This window comes from Notamacropus eugenii, chromosome 1 (genome assembly GCF_028372415.1).
Source record: "Notamacropus eugenii isolate mMacEug1 chromosome 1, mMacEug1.pri_v2, whole genome shotgun sequence".
Taxonomy (NCBI): domain Eukaryota; kingdom Metazoa; phylum Chordata; class Mammalia; order Diprotodontia; family Macropodidae; genus Notamacropus; species Notamacropus eugenii.
This window is the reverse complement of record NC_092872.1, coordinates 328,972,410-328,998,763: the sequence shown is the minus strand read 5'-3', so window position 1 is coordinate 328,998,763 and position 26,354 is coordinate 328,972,410. Positions and strand designations below refer to the sequence as shown.

Genomic DNA, 26,354 nt, shown 5'->3' with positions numbered 1-26,354 from the left:
CTTTTGCCAATAAAGACTATGTGCTTAATGATGTAATGCTTTCTTCCCTAGTTTCAGACCTTGAAAGTATCTTTTTTTTTCTTTTTAAACAAAACTTTTGGCTTTTTCTGTACCTGTATTTGGGAGTGGTAGGAGCATGGGTGTAGATGGTCCTTTAAAAAGATCGAAAAGTATTATTTGAGAGTTCATGATTTTAAAGAGTCTATAAATATCAAAGTATATATAAAAAATTTCTTGGCAATTTAGTTTCTAGAGTTGTGAATATGTATGGCCCACAGACTAGAACTGAAGGAACACAGGGAATTGGTAACAAAATTAATAACATGCTTCGTGACTGTGGGAACCAGGCTGTAGAGGAAAGACTGCAAAATATTGAAGCTCATTTGCGATTGCATACAGGTGAGTGTGCTATTTTAATAGCTATATTTTTATTTGAAAATATTGAATTTCAGTGTTTATTCCTTCTTAGTTCAGGAAAGCACTCTGGACCTGAAATGTAAAAAGGAAGGATATTCTTATGCTGAGGGGGAAAATCTTCTCTTGTCCTAAATTGTGGTTTTTGAGACTGTCTTGTAAACTAGCACAATCTTGTCAATATTCTAATGACAAAAAAAAAGGAAAAACTCCAAGTGTGGATTACAAATGAAAATATATCTGTTAACATCCTGGTAGGCTGGTTATCCTGGTAGTTAACTACTCGGTTAACATCCTGGTAGTCAGTCATGCCTCTTAAGTTTCTTTTTAAAAAATGAATAAATAAAAGCTCATAATGAAGTTGTAAGAATACTTAAAAGGCTTTCTATTCCAACTCTAAAAATAGAAGATAAAAAGTGTTATTAAAGGTCTTTTGTACCCTTTGTATACTGAAATGGTTAACTCATGATTGTAATTGTGGTTTTTAACTTTTTTTTCCTTAGAGCTTTTACTAAAGTCTTAATTGTATATTACGTCTTTATTCTGGACCATGAGGACTAAGGTGTACCAGGTTAAAATTGAAGCTCTCAAAAAACTTACATATTTAACGATAATTCTTCTTGGAGATGTTGTGCTTCCACAGGAAATTTTCTAGGTTAATTATTTTAAGTTTTTGCCTAATTTTAAACTTGAAATTTGTGTGGTCTTAGTTGTCCTTCATCCTTCCTGAAAAGAAGACTGTAGAATATTTTAGTTATTCAGTAAAAGGATTTTCTCCATTGGTATACTCTAAGGTATAGGGAAAATATTCTGAGTAATAGGAGAAAGTGTGGCAAATAGTAGAGAAAATGAAAATTGAAAGAGATTTGACAAGTTGGCTATGCTGTTCCATATGATAGTAGCAACTAGATTTTCTTTATCCAGAACAACTGCTGGCTTGCTCAGAAGTTATATTAAAATTCCACTTGAACAGCATGGAAACTGTAAAGAACATGCTAAGCACCAAGAACTCTTGACAACTAATATAATGTAGAGTTTTGAAAAGGGTAGTTATAGTATGATATACCCCAAAGTATAATATTGCTATAAGTAAAGAAAACATTAACTTGTACTTCATTTTTTATGGTTGAGATACAAATTTGTCAATTGACTTTACCAGGTTGATAAAAATCTCTTAACAGTGTGTTTTATAAGTCAAAATAATAATTTCAAATCATTTTTAAAAGTTTACAGTTTAAGACTTTTTAAAATTTTTCTTTAGGTGGTCCAGTACCTAGAGATATTTATCAGAGAATTAAAAAACTTGAGGATAAAATCTTGGAATTGGAAGGCATTTCTCCTGAATATTTTCAATCTGTTGTAAGTAAAATGCACTTTCTTACTTATTATGTCTTATACTTTATATCACATGAAATAATATTTGTAAAACTTAGCACATAATGAGTTTTGAAGGCTTAGCACATAAAGAGTGCTTAACAAATGCTTGTTCCCTCCCTTCGACCCCCTTTAATTTCCCCTTTTCTTTCCCCAAGAGCACAAAAATCTGATTTTGTTTTGAAAGCACCTTGTTTATTAGCCAGTTAGGATTTTGTAAACTAAAAAGTCCAGAGCTAATTTTCCTACTTTTTCTGAGAATGTTATATAAAGTTGTTATATACAATTCTATCCCTATTTTAGAGTTGCTAAGTAGCATATTGCATTAGGGAGAAAAAGTTGTACACATCTGAACTTAGAATAATTGAAAGGTAAAATTTTTCTAGCTTTACTGAAAACAGTATTTTGAATATAGCAACGATTTAGAAATTATCCTGTGCTGCTTCTGAAAAATTTTGCCTACAGAATACAAACCATACTTGAACTCTTATAAAAATTTACTTCTAATCCACCTTTTTTTTGCCAGCTTTTTCTTATTCTGATTCTTATTAAACTGGATTATTTACCTTCATTCAAAAACTATTCATATTTTTCTGACTTAAACACTTTTTACTCACACTTGGAATGCCTTTGTTGACATTCTGTTCCCATCTTTTTAAGCCCCAAACATATATTACCTACTCATTAAAGCCTCCCTTCCTCACCTTTAAAATTATTTCTTCCTCATTCTTTATATTCCTCTTTTTATTTACACTTTTTATTCAATTTATATATCTATACTTTAATTTGTATAATATTTCTCTGTTTACATATGTTATCTCATTTGGATCAGAAACACTATAAGGCCAAGAGTCTTTCAATTATTTGTGTGTCTTCTGAAGTATCTAACTTTATGAGTTATAGGTTGAAAACATTTCAGAAATGTTTGAATGAGTTACTGTTTTTTTGTACTATTGTCAGACATTTTCCTTCTGAATATCTTCAATTAATTTATCTCCTTATTCTGTTTCATTTGTTGTTCAGTCTTTCAGTCTTATCTGGTTCTTTGTGACTCTTGTGGACCTTATAGTCAATGGGGCTTTCTTGGCAAAAATACTGAAGTGGTTTGCCATTTCCTTTTACAGTGATTTAACAGAGCAGTTTGCCCAGGGTCACACAACTAATAAGTGCCTGAGACTGGATTTGAACTCAGGTCTTCCTGAGTCACTGGAGGTACTTGGTGTCCTTTAATCATTTCCCTTAATATGTTGCTAATTTGCTATAGCCTTCTTTCATCTACCAAGAATCTTTCCATTGCTTTTAGGATCATGTACAGTTTTATAATAAAACAAGCCCTTCAAATCCAAAATAAGCTTTTTACCAAGCTAAATATTGAAGCTACAAAGAGGTATAGTAATATTGACTTCAGTGAACCTAGAAGTTAGTTAATTTTACTAGACTTTGAAAGATCTCACTAATGTAAATCTCTCCTTCCTTTGTAAGGTGAGTCTTCCCAGTGAGTCCTCTGATTTTTATTCATGTCTTCCCATAAATCCTTTTCAGAGGTTCTACCCACTCTGAGTAAGGACTCTCCTATACATGTCTTAATATTGTGTCGGTTCCAATGTAGCACACAGACTGTCTCAGTTCTCTCTTGTTATATATAATCAGGCTTCCTCTGTTTCCAGTTAGATATTTCTCTGATGGTATCCTTTCTACCACTTCTTCTCTTTCTCTGATAATGTTGCAGCCTTCTCCTTCTCACAGTATGCTTCTCCCATGGGTTATGGGTTACCCAAACTTCAATGCTTTGAACATTTGGTATTTCATGACTAGCAGTTGAACAGCATCACTAGAATACTCATGTGAAAAGATTGGTCTTTTGTTTCAGCTAAAAGCCTGGAATCATTAAAAGCACTGCATAGCTTTTCCAGAGGCAAATATTTCCTGTAATGTTTGTCCAATATATATACCAGCTTTATAGTTTATTCATTTAGTATCACATTATGGTTTGAATTGTTATATTTTTTTCTCCTTTGTGAACAGTTAGTTTATTTTCTTAAAGACTTTATAGATATAGGAAAATAGGCATATCCTTATTGACTTTATTTCAAACACTTCTTAAGCAATAATAAGATATGCGATTTTCTCGGAGCATTTGATATCCTTTCATCTTTCAAATATCTTAAGAATTAGTTTCTTAGTGCCTTGAAAATCGTGTTTGCTCCAGCATAGTATTCTCTTCTTTGTCTTATTCTGATGCAATTTTTCTTCCCATTTTTCTTTTCTTTAGTGAAGTCACTACATATCAGGCACTGTGATGTTGGAGTCCAAATATGGTTACGTCACTATCATTTGTGGAAAAAAACTTGTTTTAGAAATCTTGACAGATTTTTTTTTCCGTTTTTCCTCTGTTACACATCTTATCATTTTTTCCTTATTCCTTCAGGATGCTGCGCTTCATTTAATTGAATTTCTTATTAAGCCTTCTCCAAACTAGTTTTCCTTCCATTGATCCTATTCTTTAAAAAAAGCATTTTATTGATGTCTTTTGTTCTTACATCATCTACATTTCTCACTTGATCTCTCCCCTACCTCTTCTCAGAGAGCCATCCCTCATAATAGCAAGGAAAAAAAAAATTTAAGTTGTGCAAAGTTAACAGTATATTTAAAAAATTAGCATTACATATTGTGTTCTGCAGCTATGACCTCTCACCTCTGCAAAAAACAAAGATTTTCTTCTCGTATCCCTTCTTCAGGTCCAAGCTTAGTGATTAAATTTTCATCAGAGAGTATCCAACTTTGTTTCTAGGTTTTGGGTTTGTTTGTTTTTTGGGTGTTTTGTTTTTGTTTTGCTACCTGTAATAGCACAGACCCTGGAATACACAGGAATGCCTTCTGTTCAGGTTTTTAGATTAGCTTTTCTAAAAGAAAGCAACTTTTGAGGGGTCAACAATCTACTTCAATCAAGCACATATATATCATTCACTTAGTTCAGAGGAAAAAGTCAGCACCCTGAACTTCAGAGACAATACAAACAGAAATTATAAGCAGAAATTACAAACAGAAAGACCAGTGGACACATTTTCCACCTGTCTGACTATAGATAATACATATATTGTTACCAGAAAGAGAAGCACAAGCATCTGGGTTTTCAAAGCTGGGGGGCTCCTTAGCAGCTACCCTGAGTCTCATCTGGCACATATCTTCTTCCAAAAAATAAGCCCTAAAGTAAAACCTTATCTTAGAGTATATATACACTGACTTTTCAGAGCCAAAGGACATGACCCTTGTGACCCAGTGCCTCTTTAAAAATTAAGAAAAGGTATCTGAGGCCTATTAATGGGCAGGGAAGATCTTTAACTCTTCCTCCACCCACCATTAACCTTACATTAAAATTACACTACCATGGAAAGTGCTGCCATAAAAATTTTGGTGTATAGGTAACCTTTCTGTCATTGAGCTCATTCCTTCCTTTTGTTTTACAATTTTTATAAGGTGATGCCATGCATTATTTTCTACCATCCTTCTTTCATTTTACAAATAAGTTTTACCTTTGCCTATCATATCTTCCTGCTTGGAAAGGATTATAGATCCTAGGATGATTGATCTAGAATTGGAAAAGACCTCAGAAGCCATATAGTCCAACCTTCTCATTTAACAGGGGAAAAAACTACAGCCGAGGGAGGCTAAGTTCGAGGTCACACAGATAGTGAGAACAGAGGTAGGATTTGAACCTAGGTTTTCTGAGTCCAGAGCCAGTATGCTTTTCACTATAGTACATTGTTTTCTAGCCATTGTGATTTTTTTTTTGTCTCTTTGTGACAGTTGATTTAGTCTGTTAAAAGGAAATGGTTAAAATATTTGTGTAATATCTGTTCTTTTGTCCATTCTTTTCAGGGTCATCAGTTTATTTAGCTTAGTTATGTTGCAGATACCTTGATTATATAGCATATCTTCTCTTTCATCTCCTGTAAAATTTGCTCTTACCGCTCATTTGGCAGTCAGCATGTTAATTTGCATTTTTTTTCCATTTTTATCTTCTATATGTATTTTGAATGGGAAGACAGGACTGATGCCTAATGTTAACTTTCTTTTTGAGAAACATTTAACATTTTGATTGCTAAGTGAATTGTGTAAGTGAGTTTATCACTAGGAGTTGGGTTAACTAGTGAATGATTCATGAAAGAAGTAGGATTTTGTTGTCCTTGAAGGGAGGACTTAAAATTGAAGTAGAAAGAGAGAATGACTTGAACAAAAGTACAGAGAAACAAGGCTAAATGTAACATGTTCTATGAACATTGAATAAATCAGTTTGGCTAGAGCAGAGGATTTATCTGGAGTAGTAGTAAAGGGAAATTAATTGACCCTCTAAGGAGTTAAAATTTTATCATATTGGTAATTGGGGGTCTACTAAAGGTTTTTGAGCCAGAAAGAGTTATGCCCTAAAAAACTCAATTGAAAACTTTGGGCAAGGAAGGGATTAAGGTTAGAATTCTAACCTTAATCCCACCCTGGAAATTCCCACATACTTTTTCTCCTCTATCAATCAGCTACTTTCTTCTCACCAGAATTTGAGTTTTTTCTTGCTTGGATGATGTATATCCATCAATTCAGCTAACATTTTACTTCTTTTATCTTTTTTGTATGAATATGTGTGGTTTTTAATAGACATAAACTACAATATCATTTGTGTAGTAGTAGAAGTTATTATAATAATAATTAGAGGGCTTTGTTTTGCCATATGACTTACTCATATTACCCCAAAACCCTGTGAGATAGATTCCATAAGTATTATGTATAATAGTAGCAATCAATTTGCCTGTAACTCCAATGACTATCTCCAGTGACTTTGCCAGTATAGGAAGTAGGTAGACACAGCTGGAAAACAGTATGTAGGAGGAATATCTGGGGGCTTTAGTGGATGGCCAGATCAATATGAGTTAATAATATGATATAATAGCCAAAACATACCCACCAATTTGACCTTAGAAATTTCAGAGAGACAGGAAAGATGGGACCAGAGGGTGTTAAGAATCACATCTTTTGACCATCTATAAACTTTAAATTGACAACTGGCTAAGCACTCTAAAAGTGAACTCCTTGCTTAGTGACTGACTGGTAAGCAGATATGTTGCTAAAGGAACAGAATCATAACAGTCTTAACATTTTTAAGAGTGGAATGGTGTCCAGAAAGAGGACGTGTACTGAACTCTAACCACATCTATGGTATTGTTCTCCTTTGTGGGAATCACATTTTTAAAAGGACATTGATAGAGGTACAGTTACTTTTATGGTGGTCTTTTTGGAAAATTATTATTAGTGGTGCAACATATGCCACCTAGTATCCCATGAAATATTGTTTCTTGTTGCCTTTGGATATACAATTAAATCTATTCTACCAACTCCTTTCTTTATTTCTCCAAAGAGTACCTGTGAGCCATGCTTTCATTTAAGTACAACTCCTTTCTTTCCTTTTATTTTTTAAGTAAAAATGTTGGGACTTATGATTCTGCTCCTCTAGCACTGTGTCTGTCTGCTTGTTGGTCATTGAGCCAGGAGCTCACTTCTAAAGTGTTAATTTTGTCAGTTGTCAATTAAAAGCTTATAGTTGTCTAAAAACTGTGACTCTTAACACCTTTTGCTGCTGTATTTCCTGTCTCTCTGCTACTATTTGTTACACCAATGCAATGCCCACAGTAGCCACTATGGATATGCATACATATTTCCAGGGTAAATTCACAAAATATAAATTCTCTTCCTCAAAGACAAAACAAAATATTTATTCAAATACCAGAAAGCCAATTCTCCCGTGGTAACAAAGAAGTTTGTGCATCTTACCAATAAAGGGAACACCACCATCCCCAAGCCTTCCCTCCATTAAGCCTCCCTAAATAAGCTCTCCTAAGGCAAAATTTCACCCTCTCTTAAGCTAGCTGCTCTGCCTCACTCTCTCTCATCTTTGCCCTTCCTGCTCTATCCTTTTGGCAAGCTCCTCCCACCATGGGCTTCATGTAACTCAAGCTGTGGGTTCAAAGCAGGTCACATAGGCCCATTAAGGGGCAGGGAAGATCTTCAAATTCCCTTACCATTACACCATTGCTGCAGAAGTAAAAGACAACATCTCAGGATTGAGGGCCATTTTGTAATTTTTATTGTTCCCTGGTTGCCATGAACAAAATAAAATTCATGATTCAGTGACCAGACTACTGGTAATATACCTCTCCATAGTAAGCTAGGTTGATCCCCAGGGAAACATATTTGTTCTTATTTTTATGGATGTGATCCCTAAATCAACTGTCTTATATGCTCATCCCATTAATGAAGTTCACAATTAGTCAAAAGCTAGGAGACTTTAACATTTAGCAAACAGCATGGTGTATAATTGAAACAGTTTAATTCTAAACTATTTTTAAAAGCTAACTGACTTTCAGTGAGTTGACAACAGAAATTATATCAGTAATGATTATAATCATTTTTTAAAGTTTGACCAGTGTAAACTAATTTAGCACACAGAGACCAAAATAACACAGAAAGTACCTTAGTCAGCAGATATGACATAGAAAATAGTGGCAAAAGGCAACACTACTAAATTTGTTAAGTCTTAAAAGAGGAAAGATGGACAGTATGAGCATAAAGCAGAGAAAAGCAGTGCAAAGGAAGTCTAGTTTACTACTTTTTTATTTTCTCATGTACCTTCATTCTTTTTTAAATTTGGTTTTGTTTTATTTCCAGTTCTCAAATTCTCCTCCTTCTCCCTCTTCCTTCCCCATTCACTGAGAAAGCAAAAAAAAAAAAAAAAAAAAAAAAGCTCATTACAAGTATATATAAACATACAAAACAAATTCCTACATTCTCACCAACATTAATCATTTTCTTTTTCTGTCATACTAGCCAAAATGGGGTGAGAGGGTACCACCTCAGAGTTGTTTTAATTTGCATTTCTCTAATCAATAATGATTTAGAACATTTTTTCATATAACTTTAGTTTCTTCATCTGAAAACCATCTAATCATGTTCTTTAACGATTTGTCAGTTGGAGAATGACTTGTATTCTTATCAATTTCTTTATGTCTTTGAGAAATGAGGCCTTTATCAGAGACCTTGGCTGTAAAAATTGTTTCCTAGCTTTCTGCTTTCCATTTAATCTTATTACTTTGGCTTTGTGCAAAACCTTTTTAATTTAATGTAATTAAAATTATCCATTTTGTATTTCATAATGTTCTCTATATCTTGTTTGATCATAAATTCTTCCCTTCTCCATAGATCTGACAGGTAAACTATTCCTTGCTCTGCTAATTTGTTTGTGGCATCATCCTTCATGTCTAAACCATGTTCTCATTTGGACTTTACCTTGGTATATGGTGTAAGATGTTGGTCTATACCTAGTTTCTCACCAATCTGTTTTCCAGGCAATTTTTGTCAGATAGTGAGTTCTTATCCCAGAATCTGGGGTTTTTAGGTTTAACAAAAACTAGATTACTATGATCTTTTATTACTGTGTGTTTTATACCTAATCTATTCCACTTAGCTAGTACCAGATAGTTTTGATGTTTGCCCCTTTGTAATACAGTTTGAGATCTGTTGTGTATCCTAACATATTGTCCTTTGCACTCTTTTTTTCATTAATTCCCTTGATATTCTTGACCTCTTGTTCTTCCAGATGAATTGTGTTATTTTTTTTGGCTCCATAAAATAATTTTTGGTAAATTGATTGGTATGGCTCTGCATAAGTAGATTAATTTAGGTAGAATTTTCGTTTTTATTTATATTAATTCAGCCTACCCATGAGCAGTTGATATTTTTCCAGTTGTTTAGATCTGACTTTATATGTGTCAAAAAAGTGTTTTGTAAATGTGTTCATATAGTTCTTGGTTTTGTCTTGGCAGGTAGACTCCCAAGTTTTTTGTAGTCTGCAGTTATTTTAAATGGAATTTCTCCATAGCTTGCTGCTGGTCTCTGTTGGTAAAATACAGAAATGCTGATGATTTATTTTGGTTATTTTATATCCTATGAATTTGCTAAAGTTGTAAATTATTTCAAATAATTTTTTACTTGATTGTCTAGGGTCCTCTAAGTGTACCATCATATCATCTGCAACAGTGATAGTTTTCATTTCCTTATTGCCTATTCTAATTCTTTCTATTTCTTTTTCTTCATTTATTGCGAAATCTAACATTTCTAGTACAGTATTGAGTAATAGTGGTGATAATGGGCATCTTTGTTTCATCCCTGATATTACTGGGAAGGCTTCTAACTGTTCCCCATTACAGAAAATACTTGCTGATAGTTTTAGATAGGTACTACTTATCATTCTAAGGAAAGCTCCATTTATTCCCATATTCTTTATAGGTACTGTATTTTTTCAAAAACTTTTTCAGCATCTATTGAGATAATCATATAATTTCTGTTAGTTTTATTATTGATGTGGTCAATTGTGCTGATAGTTTTCCTAATATTGAAGCAGCCCTGCTAGTATAAATCCTACCTGGTCTTAGTATATGGTCCTTGTGATGTATTGCTGTAATCTCCTTGCTAGTGTTTTATTTAAAATTTTTACCTCAGTATTCATTAGTGAAATCATTCTAGTTTTCTTTTCTCTGTTTTGACTCTTCCTGGTTTAGGTATCAGTACTATATTTGTGTCATAAAAGGAACTTGGTAGGACTCCTTTCCTGTTTTCCCAAATAGTTTATATAGTATTGAAATTAATTGTTCTTTAAATGTTTGGTAGAATTCACTTGTGAATCAATTCCTCTGCCCATGGGTATTTTTTTTTTTAGGGACTTCATTGATGGTTTGCTCAATTTTTCTAAAATGGGAGTTAAGTATTCTATTTCCTTTTCTGGTAATCTGAGCAATTTATGTTTTTGTAAATATTCATCCATTTCATTTACATTATCAAATTTATTAGCATACAATTGGGCAAAGTAGCTCCTAATTATTGCTTTAGTTTTCTCTTTATTAGTGGTGAATTCACCCCTCATTTTTGGTACTAATAATTTTGTTTTCTTTCTTTTCTTAATTTTTTTTGATGAAATTAACCAGTAGTTTTATCTATTTTTATTGGGTTTTTTCCCCCATAGGACCAGCTCTTAGTTTTATTTATTAATTCAGTGGTTTACTTACATTCAATTTTTTTGATCTCTCTTTATTTTTGAGGATTTCCATTGGTGTGTACTTGGTGATATTTAATTTGTTCTTTTTCCAGCTTTTTAAATTGAATGCCCAATTCATCAGTCTGCTCTTTCGCTGCTTTTTTTCTTTCTACTTTTCTTTTTTTGTTGATGTAAGCATTTAGAGATATAAACTTTTCCCCAAGTACTGTTTTGGCTACATCACATAAATTTTAATATAATATCTCATTATTGTCATTCTCTGATCAAATTATTGATTATTTCTAAGATTTGTTCTTTGACCCACTTATTCTTTGGAATTAAATTATTTATTTATTTTACAATTAATTTTTAATCTATCTTTCCACTTCCCTTTATGGATTGTAATTTTTATTGCCTCGTGATCTGAAAAGGATGCATTTAATATTTCTTGCCTTTCTGCATTTGATTGTGAGGTTTTTAATGCCCTAGTACATGATCAGTTTTTGTGTAAGTGCCATGTACCACTGAGAAAAAGGTATATTCCTTTTTATCACCATTCAATTTTCTTCAGATGTCTATCATATCTAACTTTACTTAATTCTATTCACCTCAACTTTTTTCTTCCTTATTTTGGGGTTAGGTTTATCTAGTTCTGAAAGGGGAAAGTTGAGGTCCCCCACTAGTATAGTTGTACTGTCTATTTCCTCCTGTAACTCATGTAACTTTTTTTGGAAATTTGGAGCCTATAACATTAGTCTATATATGTTTAATATTAGTATTACTTCATTGTCTATGGTACCTTTTAGCAAAATGTAGTTTCCTTCCTTCTTTCTTTTAATTAGATGTATTTTTGCTTTTTATTTGTCTGAGATCACTCTGCACACACATGACCATGCACTCACACACACAAAGTATCTAAAGGAAAAACTGCTAATAAAGGTGCAGAAGAAATTGAAGATTTTATTAATACCTGTAAAGGTAATGAAGAGAAATAATTTCCAACCTACACACCTAGTAGTGTATATAAAGTCTCTATGAGATTTACTTATGCAAGAATCAAGGACATCTTTCATGACGATATTATTAGGGAACAATATTCAACAGTAAATTAAATATTTACCATTTCACTGGTGACTGAAAGAAAGAATATTTGACCCCATTGGGCTTACTATTTGCTAATTATGAAAAAAGCATTCAGTTGGGTAGAGCAAAATGCCACTTATATGGCCTGTTTTACAATATTGAAGAGATGATCAAGTAGCAAGTCATAGTTTCATAGGTACCCTCACAATGTGAGGAAAGCCTCCAGTATTTTGGATGGCTTCTCTGTGGTAAGTTTATGGGGAGACATAGACAAGAATTGCACAGAATGGGCAGGCACGGGTGAGTGGCATTCTGCATTGCAGGAGGGAATTTCTAAATAGATGAAATCCTAGATATATCTGAGTATTAATGAGATCCAAAGGAAGGTGACCAGGATGAGAACTCAGGTGGGAACTGCAGAGTATGCTATGTATTGCTATATGCTGCGTTCTGCATATAGTTGAAGAAACTGGGTGTGTTTAAGTTAGAGGAGGAAGGATTTAAGACATAGTAGCTGTCAAGTGTTTAAAGGGCTGCTATGTGGAACAGGAACTAGACTTCCTTTCCTTTGCTCCAGAAGACAGGAGTCAACTGTGGGTAGAAGTTATAGAAAAGCAGATTTTGTATGGTCTAGTAGAAAGGTACTGGATTTCAAATCAGTCTTCCAGTTTCAATCACTGGTTAAGCCTTTTTGATATTACCTATGAATTATCTTCTTTAGCTGTTCCTTCCTCTCCAGTCTCACTATTACTACAATAGCTTCCACATTGCTCTACAAGATCCTGACAGGCTAGACTTCTGCTCCCCAAACAGTTCATGTGTTTGCCACTATATCTTTATTCCCTTTTTTTTTTAACACTTGAAATGTTCTTTCCTAATCATTCCTTCTTCCTTCCTCCATGCTTCTGCCCTTTCCTGCATTGTCCTTTAAGGCCCAATTCAAAATATTATTATCTCCCCCGTGGTACTTTTCCTGATCACTCTTACCTACAAGTAATCTTCTTTGGTCTCTTAGCATATTATTTGTACCTCTTATAACATTTATCACCATTGCTCAGGGTGGTTAGAACAATAACAGGTTTTTTTAGTCCTTTCTTCTTAGTCATCCTAAGAATAATCTTAGAAGTAAAAAAAGACAAAACGGAAATGACTAATAGTGATTTAATACCCAAGATGAATAGGGAGATAGAAAAAGAAAATCTGGCTTTCCTTGATGAGTTTCAGGTTATCTGCCTATCCTTGGATACTGAAAGACGAGGCAGGTGTGCTTTATTCAACTTCTCTTATTTATCTTTGAATGATTGTTGAGAATAGGAGAGATACCACAGGACTAAAAATGGAAAAATGTCTCAGTTCCTAAAAAAGAAAGGAATCTGCAGACAACAGGGAAGTGTGTTTGCCTCTGTTTTCCTGTGAACATTCAGTAATGTACTATAAGGATGGTTGGTGAATATCTGGAAAAAGAAGCAATAATTTTTTTTTTAAAGAATATAGCTTCTTCAGGAATATTATGCTAATCTAATTCTCTTCTTTTCCTTTTCTTTCTCTCTTCCTTTTGAAAAAGGTTCATACATAAATAATAAGCATCTACAATATAAATAAAAAGTGATTTTGAGGGGATATACTAGTAACTAGGAGAATCAGGAAAGTTTTGCAGGAGGTGGGCTTTGAACTGAGCTTTGAAGATTCTAGAGATTCTAAGAAGTGAAGATGTCGAGGAAGGGGCATGAAAAGGCATGGGAAATAAATCTGTATAAAGCTCAGAAATTGTGTTATGTGTTGGAACCAGATGGTAAAGGGTTTTGACAGGTACACAGGAGCTTATATTTGATCCTAGGGGCAATAGGGAGCCATTGGAGTTTTGAGTAGTGAAGTGAAATTACACTTCAAGAAAATCAATTTGGTAGATATATACATGGTGAATTGGAGAAGGTTTATGGCTTAGATGAATTGGAAAAGCTTAAGGTAAGGAGATAAGTTATCAGATTGTTATAATAGTCCAGGCAAAAGGTGATAAGGATTTAAGCTAGGGTAATGGTTATATGAGTAAAGAAAAGGGGACAGATGACACATTGTGAAGTTAGAAATAGCAAGATTTGGCATCTGATTGGGTATGTAGGGTGAAAGGGGTATTGGGACTCAGGAGTTATGTTGAAATTGCAAACCTAGGAAAATGTATCTAGGAAAATGGTGGTACCCTTGACAGAAGCAGGGAAGATCAAAAGGGAGAGGGGGAAGTGAAGGTGAGATGAGTTCAATTTGGGATGTGATATGAGATGCCATCCAATTTGAAATATCTGTTATGCAGTTGGATATACAAATGTATGAATGGAGGTCACGAGAGACACCAGGACTGGTCATCTGTATAGAAATAAATAAATAAATCTGTATAGAAATAATGATTAACACCATGCGAGCCACTGAAGTCACCAGGTTTAAAATTTAAAGAGAATAGAAAAGGGATAGAGCCTTTGTAGTTCTGGACACCACAGTTTGGGAAGGACATTTATCATCTGGAGAGTCATTGATCTGGGGCATGAGCTTATACCAAAGTAAAGATCAGTTGAAGGAACTGGAAATTTACATAGCTTGGAGAAGAATGGAGAATGTGACTTCAGGTATTTTGAAAGCCTTTTATATAGGAAAAGTAATTGAGAATTTTTCCTGTTTGGTCCCAGAGGACAGGTAGAAGTTGCAGTGAGATAAATTTAGGTTTGATATAAGCAAAAATTTTTCCAAAAAATTAGTTATCATGTCACAGAATGAGCTTCCTTGTAAGAGAGGTCACTGGAGGTTTTCACTGGAGGTCTTCAAGGAAAGACAGAATAACGACTTGTTATATGTTGTAGAGGGGATTCTTGTTCGGGAATAGGTTGGTCTCTGTGTCCTCTGAGATCCAGTCCTGAGATTATGTGATTCTTTAAAAAGGAGGTGGACCAGTCATGTAGTGAGGGTGAGGAATAAAGAAATTTAAAAAGGGCCTGAACTCTTCAGAATGGTGATTAGATTCTTTGAAAGTTTTGGGGAAGCTTATGGACAAGAATTTATATCATAGTAAGATATATAAATTGAGATTTATATAATTGAAGTTAATATGCATGCCAATTAGGTTATGAATCCATTGCAGTAATAAGACAGAAGTGGGAAATGTAAATATTCTCCTGCAGCACTTCTGTAAATGAATTAACCATTTGGACTGCAGTATGGTCAGAGACATTCTAGATATTGTCATACTAAAACTGCATTTTCTAGAGCAGAATTTCCTTCTAAGAAATGGATCTTACTTGTCCAGTTTACCTTCTGTGGGCTTGACTGATTTCTACCTAGCAAAGTAGTCAGAGTACTTTGAATATTGAAAGTTAGTCAGTGTTGAAGACTGCCTTTCATGGAGATGACTCCATATATAAAGAGTTGCATTTCAAACATGTCAAGTTTAAGCTGCCAATGAGCCATCTGTTGATGATATATCCACCACTTCCTGGATATCTCATCTACAGATAGCTCATTGGTAGCTTAAACTTGACATGTTTGAAATAGAACTCTATATTTTTATTTAAACATGTCCATCCTCCATTTTTTCCTGTTTTTTTAGGATTATCCCATCTACTGTTTACATAGGTTCTAATCCACAAAGTCATCCTTGACTCTTTTTTGTCCTCTTTCATCTAACGTACCCCATGTCTAGCACTTAAGTCTTAATGATTCTTCCTTTAAAAGTTTTTCTTCTCTCCATTCACAGAGCCACTACCTTGGTTCGGGCCCTGTTGTCCTGAACTATTGAAATGACCTCCTAAGAAAAGTCTTTTTTGCTTCCATTCTCCTCTCCAGTGTATTCTCCCCAAGTCTGCTGATAGGTTTGACCAGGTCTGACCTTTGGAAATCTTCAGTGGCTCCCTTTTGCTTGTGGTATAAAATTACCACCCTGACACTTGAAATTCTTTGAAAATCAGGCTCGTACCTACCTTTTTAGATATGATTCATGTTACTCTCTTCATGCACTTTACATTCTAGCTAAACTGACTTACTAACTTTGGCCTGAATTAACATTCCATATACTATCTTTGTGGCTTTGTCCTGGCTGCTCCCTATACCTGGAGTGAGCTGCCTCCTCTCCTTTTCCTTTTAAAACAGCTAACTTCCTTCAGAGCTCAGCTGAAGTGTCACCTACTAAAACTCTCCTTTTATCTCCCCCATCCACCTTCATCTACCCCACCCTTCCTTGTTCTTGAAATCACCTTGTACTATGTTTACTCATTTATCTATGTTATGTCACCCAATAGAAAGGAAGCTTCTTGAAGAGAACTATTTATTTTTTGCTTGTCTCCCCAGCATCTAATGCTGTGCCTTGCCTGTAGTTATGTATTTAATAGATATTTTTGTTAGAATTAAATCAGATTTGGAGGAGGAGGGCTGTTTTAGAAACCTATTTCCATCAGGAATGGGTTCAAGAGGGAACAATATGAATATATCTAGAAGAGTATAAAAGTCTTCTAAATCCAGAAAGAAATAAAATGCCTAGAGGATAGGGAGAGGGGAGAGGATGAGGGAGTGATCTCTAAAGGGGAGGGTGAGGTTAGTTAAAGAAAGGTGTTTAGATTTAGATGAAAATGGGAAGGGAGGAATAAAGGGATCCTTGGAGAAGGGGAGAGGTTAAGTAATAGAGCAAGGTAGCTGATAGAAGTAAAATAGAGAAGTTAGGAGGGATAGGAAATAAGAAACATGCAAAAAAATAAGAACAAAGATCAGAAGTAGAATTTGTTGGGGAAAAGTATATGTATGTGTGTGTGTATATATATTACACGTGTATATGTGTATATAAATACATATACTATATATATAAATATATCTGTGCTTGATTGTAGCCTTGGGGGAAGGGGAGAAAGGGGAAAAAGAACCAAGTAGAAAGTACACAGCAGACAACAAAAGAAAAGGTACAAGGAAGCAAAGAAAAGCTGTACAGCTCTCAAAACAAAACATAGTATTGTATAGTCATTCTTGAAATGGAAATTTATTGCCATACTGCTTTGCACATGACATGCTTTTTTTTCTTCTATTTTGTATTTAATTTTGTAATATATTTCTTTTTCTTACTGTGTATTTAAGTTTTAGTAATAAAGAAGAAAAACATTTAAAAATTAGATCTTTTAATTTTTATTAGTAGCAGAGTATTGAGTAGGCCATTATAGTTAAAAAAGGTTAATATGGATTTTAAAATTTTAGCTAAAAGATTTTCAGCTTTTTTAAAGTACCACAACAGATTTCAAAAAGAGTACAGTCAAATGGGAGAACAATAATTCATTTTCAATGATTTGGAGGATGTGTGAGACTGAATGTAGACAAGTAAAATCTTAGAACACTTGCCCTCCTGGCTCTGGAAATGCCATCTCAGGGAGAAGTTAGCAAATGGTATAGCATGTTTTCCTAAACACTCCTCTTGTGTCTCCCACCCTGGTACCATATCTGATCCTTCTTCCTATCCAGCTACTAATACTTCTCTTCCCTCAAATTTTCTAGAGCTCTTTGCCTAGTTTTACTCTCTACCCTTTATATGTGAGCCTGTATAAATAGATAAAACTTTTGTTCATTTCATTTACCCCTTTAAGAATGTGGGAAAGACTATTACATTTTTTTATTTTCTGACCTCATCATCTAGTATAATGTTTGCATGTATAGTAGATAATTTGTAAATATTTGATGAAACTGAATGAATTCTTTAAAAAGTATTGGTAGATAGTGTATAGTCAGTGTTAATCAGATGTCTCCATATAATTCTGTCTCTTTTGATACAGACCTAAGATGATCCCCTCCTCCACTTACTCCTCCTGCCACTGTGTGTGACCATAGGCAAGTCACTTGACCTGGGGTGGAGTGGACTTATTTGCCTAATTTATGCCTCAAGCTCAATCCAGGACCCATTATGTTTTCCACACTTGTTGCTCCATCAGTAAAAGGAGAATGATAATGCTACCTAACTTTCTTAAAGGCTGGAGGCCAGGCCATGTGGTCCTCTGAGTTCTAAATTCCTGTTCTAAATTAGAGATTCTCTGTTATAGTTTTCTATGTCATATGCAAAAAAAAAAAAAGAAAAAAAAAAACTCTTCCCAAGTCCTTCCTCAAAATTTTAAGAGCTTGAATTCTTGACCCAACTTAAAAAAAAAAAAACTGAGATGATCTCCTTAATTAGAAGTAAAAATAAACATCTTCTTCTGTTTTAACAAAGTCCTGTTCCTTTCATCCATACTAATGACATTGTCCTTCTTTTAGTCATTGTTCTAGAAGGGGGAAGAAGAGAAACAAACTCACAAGTTCCCACAGTTGTCCTACTGAACCCACTCTCTCAAATGCATCATTTGGAGCAAAAACATAAATGCAGCCTTAAAAATATCTAGTCTTCTGTTTGCAACATCATCCCTTCTAGGATTTTGACCTATTCCATAGTAGCTAGTCTTTTGTGCCTAGATCTGTTCTCATGAAGCCTGATGCCTACTGTCTTCCTTACTGTTTTGCATACAGTGTGAAATGAGGAAATACTTGTTGAATTGGGAAAGTAACATTTCATGCCTATCTTAAGCATTTCTGTTAGAAATTTGTTTGAGATTCATGATAGAATTATACATCTAGAGACTGTTCTACCAGAATACTAGACTGTATATTCCACTAGAGCAGAATTGACCACTCAGATTTTTAAGAATTAATGACTGGGTTTGGGGGTTGTTTTTTTCTGTTCCATTAGAATTTTCCTGGAAAAAGAAGAAAAGTGCAGCCACCACAAGTAAGTTGTTATCTTAATTTCATTACACTATGCATGTTATTAAAACCTTCTAATTTAATTGTCTGATATTAGTAGAGTGAAATCTCATCAATTTGAATTAAGCTAAGAGAAAAACTAAGTAGTGAAATCTGAAGTATAGTACTTTTTAAAAAAAATGTAGAAAGTTGTGTAACACGTCAAATAGTGAGACTTGTTTGAAACAAAATAATAGAAATTACTTAATTTGCTTTCATGAATCTTAAGGATTTGTAATTATATGAGTCTTAGCATAGTTTTAAGTTTTTAGCACTAAGTGCAATTTTAAATTTTAGTAGCTTAAAGTTGCACTAAGACTTGGAAAGTTTGTTTATGTAATTAGTTTAAACCAGACAGCTAAGTGCAAAGTGGGTAGAGTACTGGGCTTGGAGTCAGGAAGATCTGAGTTCAGTTCTGACCTTAACACTTCCTAGTTGTTTGACCCTGGGCAGGTCAGTTAACCTCCGCCTGCCTCAGTTTCCTTATCTGTAGAAATGAAGATGATAATAGCACCTACCTTCCAGAATTGTTGTGAAAATAAAATGAGATTAAATTTGTCAAGTACCTTTTCAGTTAAAATAATATTTAGCTCCTAGCTATTATTATTGTTACTATTTAAACTTAATTTTTACATTGTTTGTTTTCCCATCACTGCACATTCCTTCTTTACTTTGGACTTTTTATTTTTATTTATTATTTTTTAAGCATTGTTTTCCAGTGGTCGTAGTACAGTGTAATATAATGGAAATTCAAAAAATAACTGACAAGATTGTTTTACTAGGATAGCTTGTAAAAGAGCACTGCAGAATATTTAGGTTTTGATGTTAATTGTCTTATTGATTGCAAAAATTTTTAAATGGCTACTAGAATTTGACTCTGTGATTTCATATAAAGAAAAGAAGTAATCATTTTTAATATTTTATATTTTTATTATTTGTTGAATAAAATCAGTTCTACATTTGAAGGGGAAAATACTGGCTATTTTAAATATATTTAGAACTCTATTAAACATTTAAAATACTGCCTAGTTTTTTCATCTACAAAATGCCTGTAGTAATATTTGCACTGAGAAAAGACTGGCTTAGTGGAATGAAAACCACCCTTAGATTCAGACTGGAAGACCTGAGTTGAAGTCCTGTCTCTCATATGTATACTGGCTGTGTGACAGTGGATTAGTCATTTAACCTTTCAGCGTCCTGAGCAACTTTGAAAATTTCCATTGCCAGTCTTCTTTTTTGGGTGACCATTCCCTCCCAGTAGCAATGAAAGTATAGCTCTAAACCAAAAAAACCTAAAATACTTCCACTACTTAGAGATAATGTAAAGAAAGTATTTTGTAAATCTTAAAGCACTTTATAAATGCGATTTGTTATTGTTCAATAATGTGTGTCCTTCTCATTTGCAGCAGAACTACTCATTGGCTGAACTTGATGAGAAAATTAGTGCCCTTAAGCAAGCTCTGCTAAGGAAATCAAATGAAGCAGAATCCATGGTCACTAATCAACTTCCATAATGAAGTCTCTTCATTGTTTTTATTTTTGTTACACATGTAACTTAAGGAACTGTTTAATTACTGTATATCTCTTTAGATAGACTTTGCCCCCAAAGTTTTTCTAGAAGTGTGTGTCCAGTCCCATAAATAAGTTAAACTTACTAGTCTATTTGAAAACATTTTGTGAATACTTTAAAAATAGAAGTGTCTGAATTTATGCCCTTCTGTTGTAAAGGAGGTGTTTTTAGCATTGTTTTTTTTCCAGAAAGTTGACAAAAATTAACTTGCAAATTTGTATTTTTATCTGTAATCATTTGTGAACCAAGAAGGATAAACCTCATTTTAAACAGTGTGTCATTTTAAAAGATTTTATATTTGTATCTGTGGAAACTTAACTTTTTGTTGTCTCTCACAGTGTTCATTGTTTTTTTTTTTTTAATAGTATCTTGTTTTTAGAATGTCTTTTAAAAATATCATTGTTTATTTAAAAAAATATAATTAGAATTTTGATTTAGCTTGGTTTTGTAGAATTTAATCTTTCTGAGCAACACTTAAGTTACTATAAACACATACACCACCTTTTCCTAAAGATTATCATATTTTAACAAATATAATATAACTTCATCTTGTGGTCCAGTGGTTCATCTCTTTTTATATTGGTGAACCAGTAATATTAAGAGATGTGACTGAGTTTACATAAAAACTATAAATAGATGTAATGGAACTCAGATCATATGACCTAGGCCAGTATATATACTATTAGATTTTATTAAGTTGAGTTTTTTTCTATTTCGCATGGAAAAGACATTGATGTAGCTTTTATTTACAGTAATTTTCAATATTTGAAAATTTGAGGCATACAAAAGCATAATAATCAAAATCACAGTCTTGAAGTGAAAGGGATTTGAATCTTATACCATACCTAAACAATATTTTACTCTCTACTATTCCAAACATAAGCTTTGATTTGAAGATCTCCCATCTAAATTTTCTTCAGAAATCAAATTTTATATGTGCTAATGCAGTTTTAGCAGAGATTTTTAAAACAAAATATTCCAGAGTCAAAATACATATGTTATTTATTAACTGTTCCTCTCCCCGCTTTTGGATGGGAAGCCATTGTGGGCCTAGTAATGGACCATATGTCTGTTGCCTAAGGACCAGTCTAGCACAATTCCGGGTAAGTCATAAGAGAGACTTTAAATTGAACTGAAGATGTTAGGAAAATGAAGTGGAAAGGAATGAGTGAAACTATAAATGTAACATAGGCTTTTTTTAAAGATTGAATTTTTTTTATTTTTAAAATTAATTTGATATTTTATTTTTCCCCAGTTGCATGTAAAAACAATTTTAGCTTTTTGCAAATTTTTAGTTCCAAATCCTCTTTTTCCCTTCATACATCGCCTCCCCTTCCCCCCCACCATTGAGAAGGCAGGCAGTTTGACATAGGTATATATGTGCAGTTGTGCAAAACATATTTCCATGTGAGTCATACTATGAAAGAAAACTCGGACAAGAAAAATAAAGAAAAAGTATGCTTTTATTTGTATTCTGACTCTATCATTTCTTTCTCTAGATAGAGATGGATAGCATTTTTCATCATAAGTCCTTCAGAATTGTCGTGAATCATTGTATTGCTGAAAATAGCTAAGTTATTAACAGTGGATCATCATATAATGTTACTGTTACTATATACAATGCTCTCCTAGTTCTATTCATTTCACTTTGCACAAGTTCATATAAGTTGAGGTTTTTCTGAGAGCATCTTGCTCAACATGTTTTAACAATACAATAATATTCCATGACAATCATGTACAGTGACTTGTTCAGCTATTCCCCAATTGATGGACATCCCATCAATTTTCATTTCTTTGCCACCACTAAAAGAGCTGCTGTAGATATTTTTGTACATATAGGTCATTTCCCTTTTTTTTGTTTAGCCCTTTGGTTACTGATCTAGAAGTACTGTAGGCTTTTAATGCTAAAATGCATTTCTCATGAAAAATAGGTTAAGAAATTAGCTAAGAGAAAGTCTTAAACTATGTAAACCAGGAAATCTGCTTCTAAAATAACCCATTCTTATAGTTGCAATGTGCTCTAAAAGTTCTTACTTGTCCCAATTTTTTTTTTATCATTTTAAAAATGTTTTATGTTTTTGTTCTGAACTTGACAAGGGATAGGGACTAGACCTGTGATAATACTATATGGTGTCACCTCTGTAATTTATTACTCTTAAGGAATTACTTAAAAACAGTGGTATGGAACTCAGATAGAAATGGAGGACACTAAGCCATGATCCTTGTGGACAGCATATTGCCTTATAAATCCACACATTAATATAATATTTCATTTTGTTTTTAGTCTCCTAAATGTTTCCCGATTACATTTTAATCTGATTCTTGCTACAGTATGTGTCTTGGGCCACATGTGCTATTGACATCTGGCACAGAATACTGAGAGGTTAAAACACCCTGCCCAGCATCCCATAGCCTGTACATGACAGAGTCAGGGCTTGAACTTAGGTCTATGTAAAGAATAGAAAAAGAGGATTGTATATGAAATTGCACATCTCTTATATAAAGCTTGATAATAAATCCCTAATGTTCGTTTAAAAGCTGAACCACTTAATTGTCTCGTTTTGAAGTTCCTTCAGTTTGCTTTTGTGGACTTCAAAAAAATGATACATTGATCCTATTTTATGTCTTAGTTTTCTTAGCATCACTCTCACTAGCTCTTAACCCCTCACCCAGCCCAGAGCCCAATAAAAAAAAAAAAAAGGCCTTTCCCTTATGACAAATAAGCACAGTCAAGCAGAACAATTTCACACATTGACCATGTCCAAACATTATACTTCTCATTCGGCACCTCAGGTCCTTCTTATCTATCAGAGGGGAGAAACCAGACTTAACTGGCCCACTAGAGTCCTGGTTGATCATTGTATTAATCAAAGTTCCCCAGTCTTTCAAAGTTGCTTTTCTTGATAATGTTGTAGTCTCTGTCTGCTGTTTCCCTATATTGCTTTTTTCATTCTTATTAAGTTCATTTAAGTCTTCCCAACCTTCTCTGAATTCACCTCTTTCATTGTCTCTTATGGTTCAATCTCATTCCATTATATTCATTCCCATTCCATTATATTCAGTATATTCATATATTCAATTTGTTCAACCATTCATTCCTCCATTTGATAGGCAACCACTTAGTTTCCAGTTCTCTGCTACAACAAAAAGTTCTGCTATAAGTTACAAATGTGTGTGTGTTCACACACGGAGAGTTTAGTCGCTGGATAGAGTTCCAAATTGCTTTCCAGAACGAATTCACAGTTTCACTAACAATTGACATTTTTCTTGGTTTTTTTGGTCATGTTTGCCATTTTGAGGAGTTTTAGGTAGAACCTCAATGTTATTTCAAATTACATTTCTTTTATTATTAGTGATTTGTAGCATTTTTTTGATAGCTTTGATTTCTTCTTTTACAAACTACCAGTTCCTATCTTCATCCTCCTTACCCAGTCATTTGGATCTTTGAGTTAATAAACATTTTACTATTATGCTTGTATGCTGTTTATTCCACTAACTGATCCTTCTCTATTTTTAAGCCAAAACCACATTGTTTTGGTAATTACTACTTTGTGGTGTAGTTAGAGATCTCATAATGTTAAGCCCCTTCTTTATTAATTTTTTTCATTATTTTCATCAAGATAAGTGACCTTTCGTTCTTTCTCCACATGAATTTTGGTTCTTTTTTTTTCTAGCTTTTCTAATATATTTCTTTGGTGGTTTGATATGGCAATGATAGAGTGTTGTGTAATTGTTTTCATATAGTGCCTACATGTGTCTTTGGAGATAGACTTCCAAATTATATATCATAATTATTTTGAAAGAATTTTCTCTGTCTTCCTGAGAGATTTTGTTGTGGTTATATACAGAAAAACATAAATTATGTGGGTTCCTTTTATTTCCTGCTAGTTGACTGACATTGTTTTACTTTTAACAGTTCTATGAGGTAGGCAGTGCATATTTTATCCCCATTTATTAGAAAACAAAATGAGACTCAGAGAGGTTGTGACTTGCCTGTGGTCTTAGACAAAAAATGAAGTCTTCAGAGTATAGAATGTAATATGTAAAGTTAGATTTCCTTCCTCACAAAAGACAGTGAAGTTTTGAAAAGGACCAAAGAGTAACCAAAATGACGTATTTGCATGAGGGCAGAGGTTACTTCATTTTTGTTTTTGTATTACTCCCAGAATACCTGGCATTTATGCACTTAATCATTGCTAATAGATATAGTTTTGATTTTGTGAATATAAAGAAGTGTCCATACAATGTTAAGTTATAAATGTTAGAGCAATTGAAAAGATGACAGAAAATATGGAAAAGTTTATAAAATTATGAAATAGTGTCAGAGTGGTTAACATGGACTTGTTCATAATAACCCAGAGCAGTAGAATCCTTTTGAAACTTGAAAGAGATAATAATAATACAATGTCAAAAATAACACTTTTTCATATGAGATCATAAAATAAAAATTTTAAAGGAATTCTTTGGCCCCAAAATTGAATATTTCACAGAATTTTGGAGCAAAAAGGGATCTCAGAGGTAATCTTGTCTACCTTGTTTACTGAACAAGAATCCCCTTTTCAGTTGACAAGTAATCATACATCCTTCACTTAAAAATCTTCAATGAGGGAAAACTCATTAATTTCTGAGCTATCCCATTGTTAGAAAGTTTTTCTAAACATTGAAATCTGTAACTTCCACCCATTACTACAACCTCTCTCTCCTTGCAGCATTGTTGAATGAGTAATGTCTTTCACACAGAGAGTATCAGGTACTTGAAGACAGCTGTCATCTCCTTAACTTCTCCAGTTCCGTGGAGTACAAAATTGTCTAATCTACAATAAAGGAAACTGAGACAGACCTCTGAGTCAATAGCACTTTATTGAGGGGTCCATAGCCCCTTTTACCAAAGTGTACCTCAGATCTTCCTCACAATCTGAGATGCTCCCATTCCTTAAAGCTTGATATCCAGATGATACAGAAGGGGCAAAGTAAAACATATAGTCTCATTGGTTGATAGACCTATATCTTGACCTTCCAGGAGAATCTTCAGCTCATGCTTGCACTAAATTAGCTGATAGATGATATCTAAATATGAGCAGAGCTGATGGTCTTTCATTGACCCTATGTTGGGCGTAGATTGGGAAATAGATTCAAAAGCAGCTCGTGCAAACAGGTCACTCTTTGGTCAAGTATTCATAGGACCTGTTGGCCAAGTGCCATAGAGCCATTTCTCTAGCAAAGGGAAATAGCTGGGAGACTTACCATGCCACTGAGTCACCTCCCCTTTCCCTGCCACATTGGCCTTGGTCATTTATTCATCAGGCATTGCTTAAGCAAGTGAATTCACTAGATTGACCAACTGTATATTAGTTGACAAGTACAACAGTAATAATTACTCCCCCATGGAATCAAACTCAACTGAATAATGCTATTTGGAAATAGAGATCTAAATCATATTCCACATTCCCCCCACTTTGACCTAAAAAAAAATGACTTGTCTTCTTATGAATCATCACAATATAGATGCATAGAAGGCTGTCCTTTGGGGTTGACAAAATCAGAGGGGGCAGTCCTCTACCAAGATGCAAGGATAACAAAAATCTATTGGTGCAAGTCTTATAGTAATACAATAGTAACCCACTCCCCATGTCCATGTGATCAGTCAGGTTCACATGACTCACCTCATATAGCTGACTGGTTTCCTAAAACTCCCAGTGGAGTCTCCTAGAGACATCTCAGAAACCAAACAGCCCCTTTGGAGAGTTTCTCCTCTTAGACGTGTTGGAATGAGCATGGCTTCAGAACAGTTTCCAGTGGATTTGTTTCTCTGGTTCAGATCACTAACAGAGATCCCTTTTTCTGTTAAAATCTCTTGCAAATAGGTCTTATTCAAATTTCCTATGACAATAACCAGGTCAGATAGTGAGAACTAAGTCAAACCTTACAACTAATAAGAACGTCACTAGACTAGAGAATTTACATTTTTAGGTTAGCAAATTCAAAATAACTGAAAAATTAGAAAATTCTAAACCCAATTTTAATATAACTCTTGTGATTATTATTTCTTAA

The 26,354-nt window shown here is 33.8% G+C and overlaps 1 protein-coding gene across 2 annotated transcripts in view; it reads left to right on the top strand.

Annotated features, from left to right (window-relative positions):
• Positions 1-21,769, top strand: part of MBIP (MAP3K12 binding inhibitory protein 1) — a 31,471-nt gene extending 9,702 nt beyond the window's left edge. Inside the window, exons 6-9 of one of the 2 annotated variants that reach the window (XM_072629739.1) lie at positions 247-399; positions 1,676-1,773; positions 18,681-18,719; positions 20,140-21,769. In XM_072629739.1, coding sequence (XP_072485840.1) covers positions 247-399; positions 1,676-1,773; positions 18,681-18,719; positions 20,140-20,247 — 398 coding nt within the window. In that variant the 3' untranslated portion in view covers positions 20,248-21,769. The remainder of the gene's footprint in view (positions 1-246; positions 400-1,675; positions 1,774-18,680; positions 18,720-20,139) is intronic. The other variant, XM_072629741.1, reaches the window with a different exon arrangement.
• Positions 21,770-26,354: the final 4,585 nt, after the last annotated feature.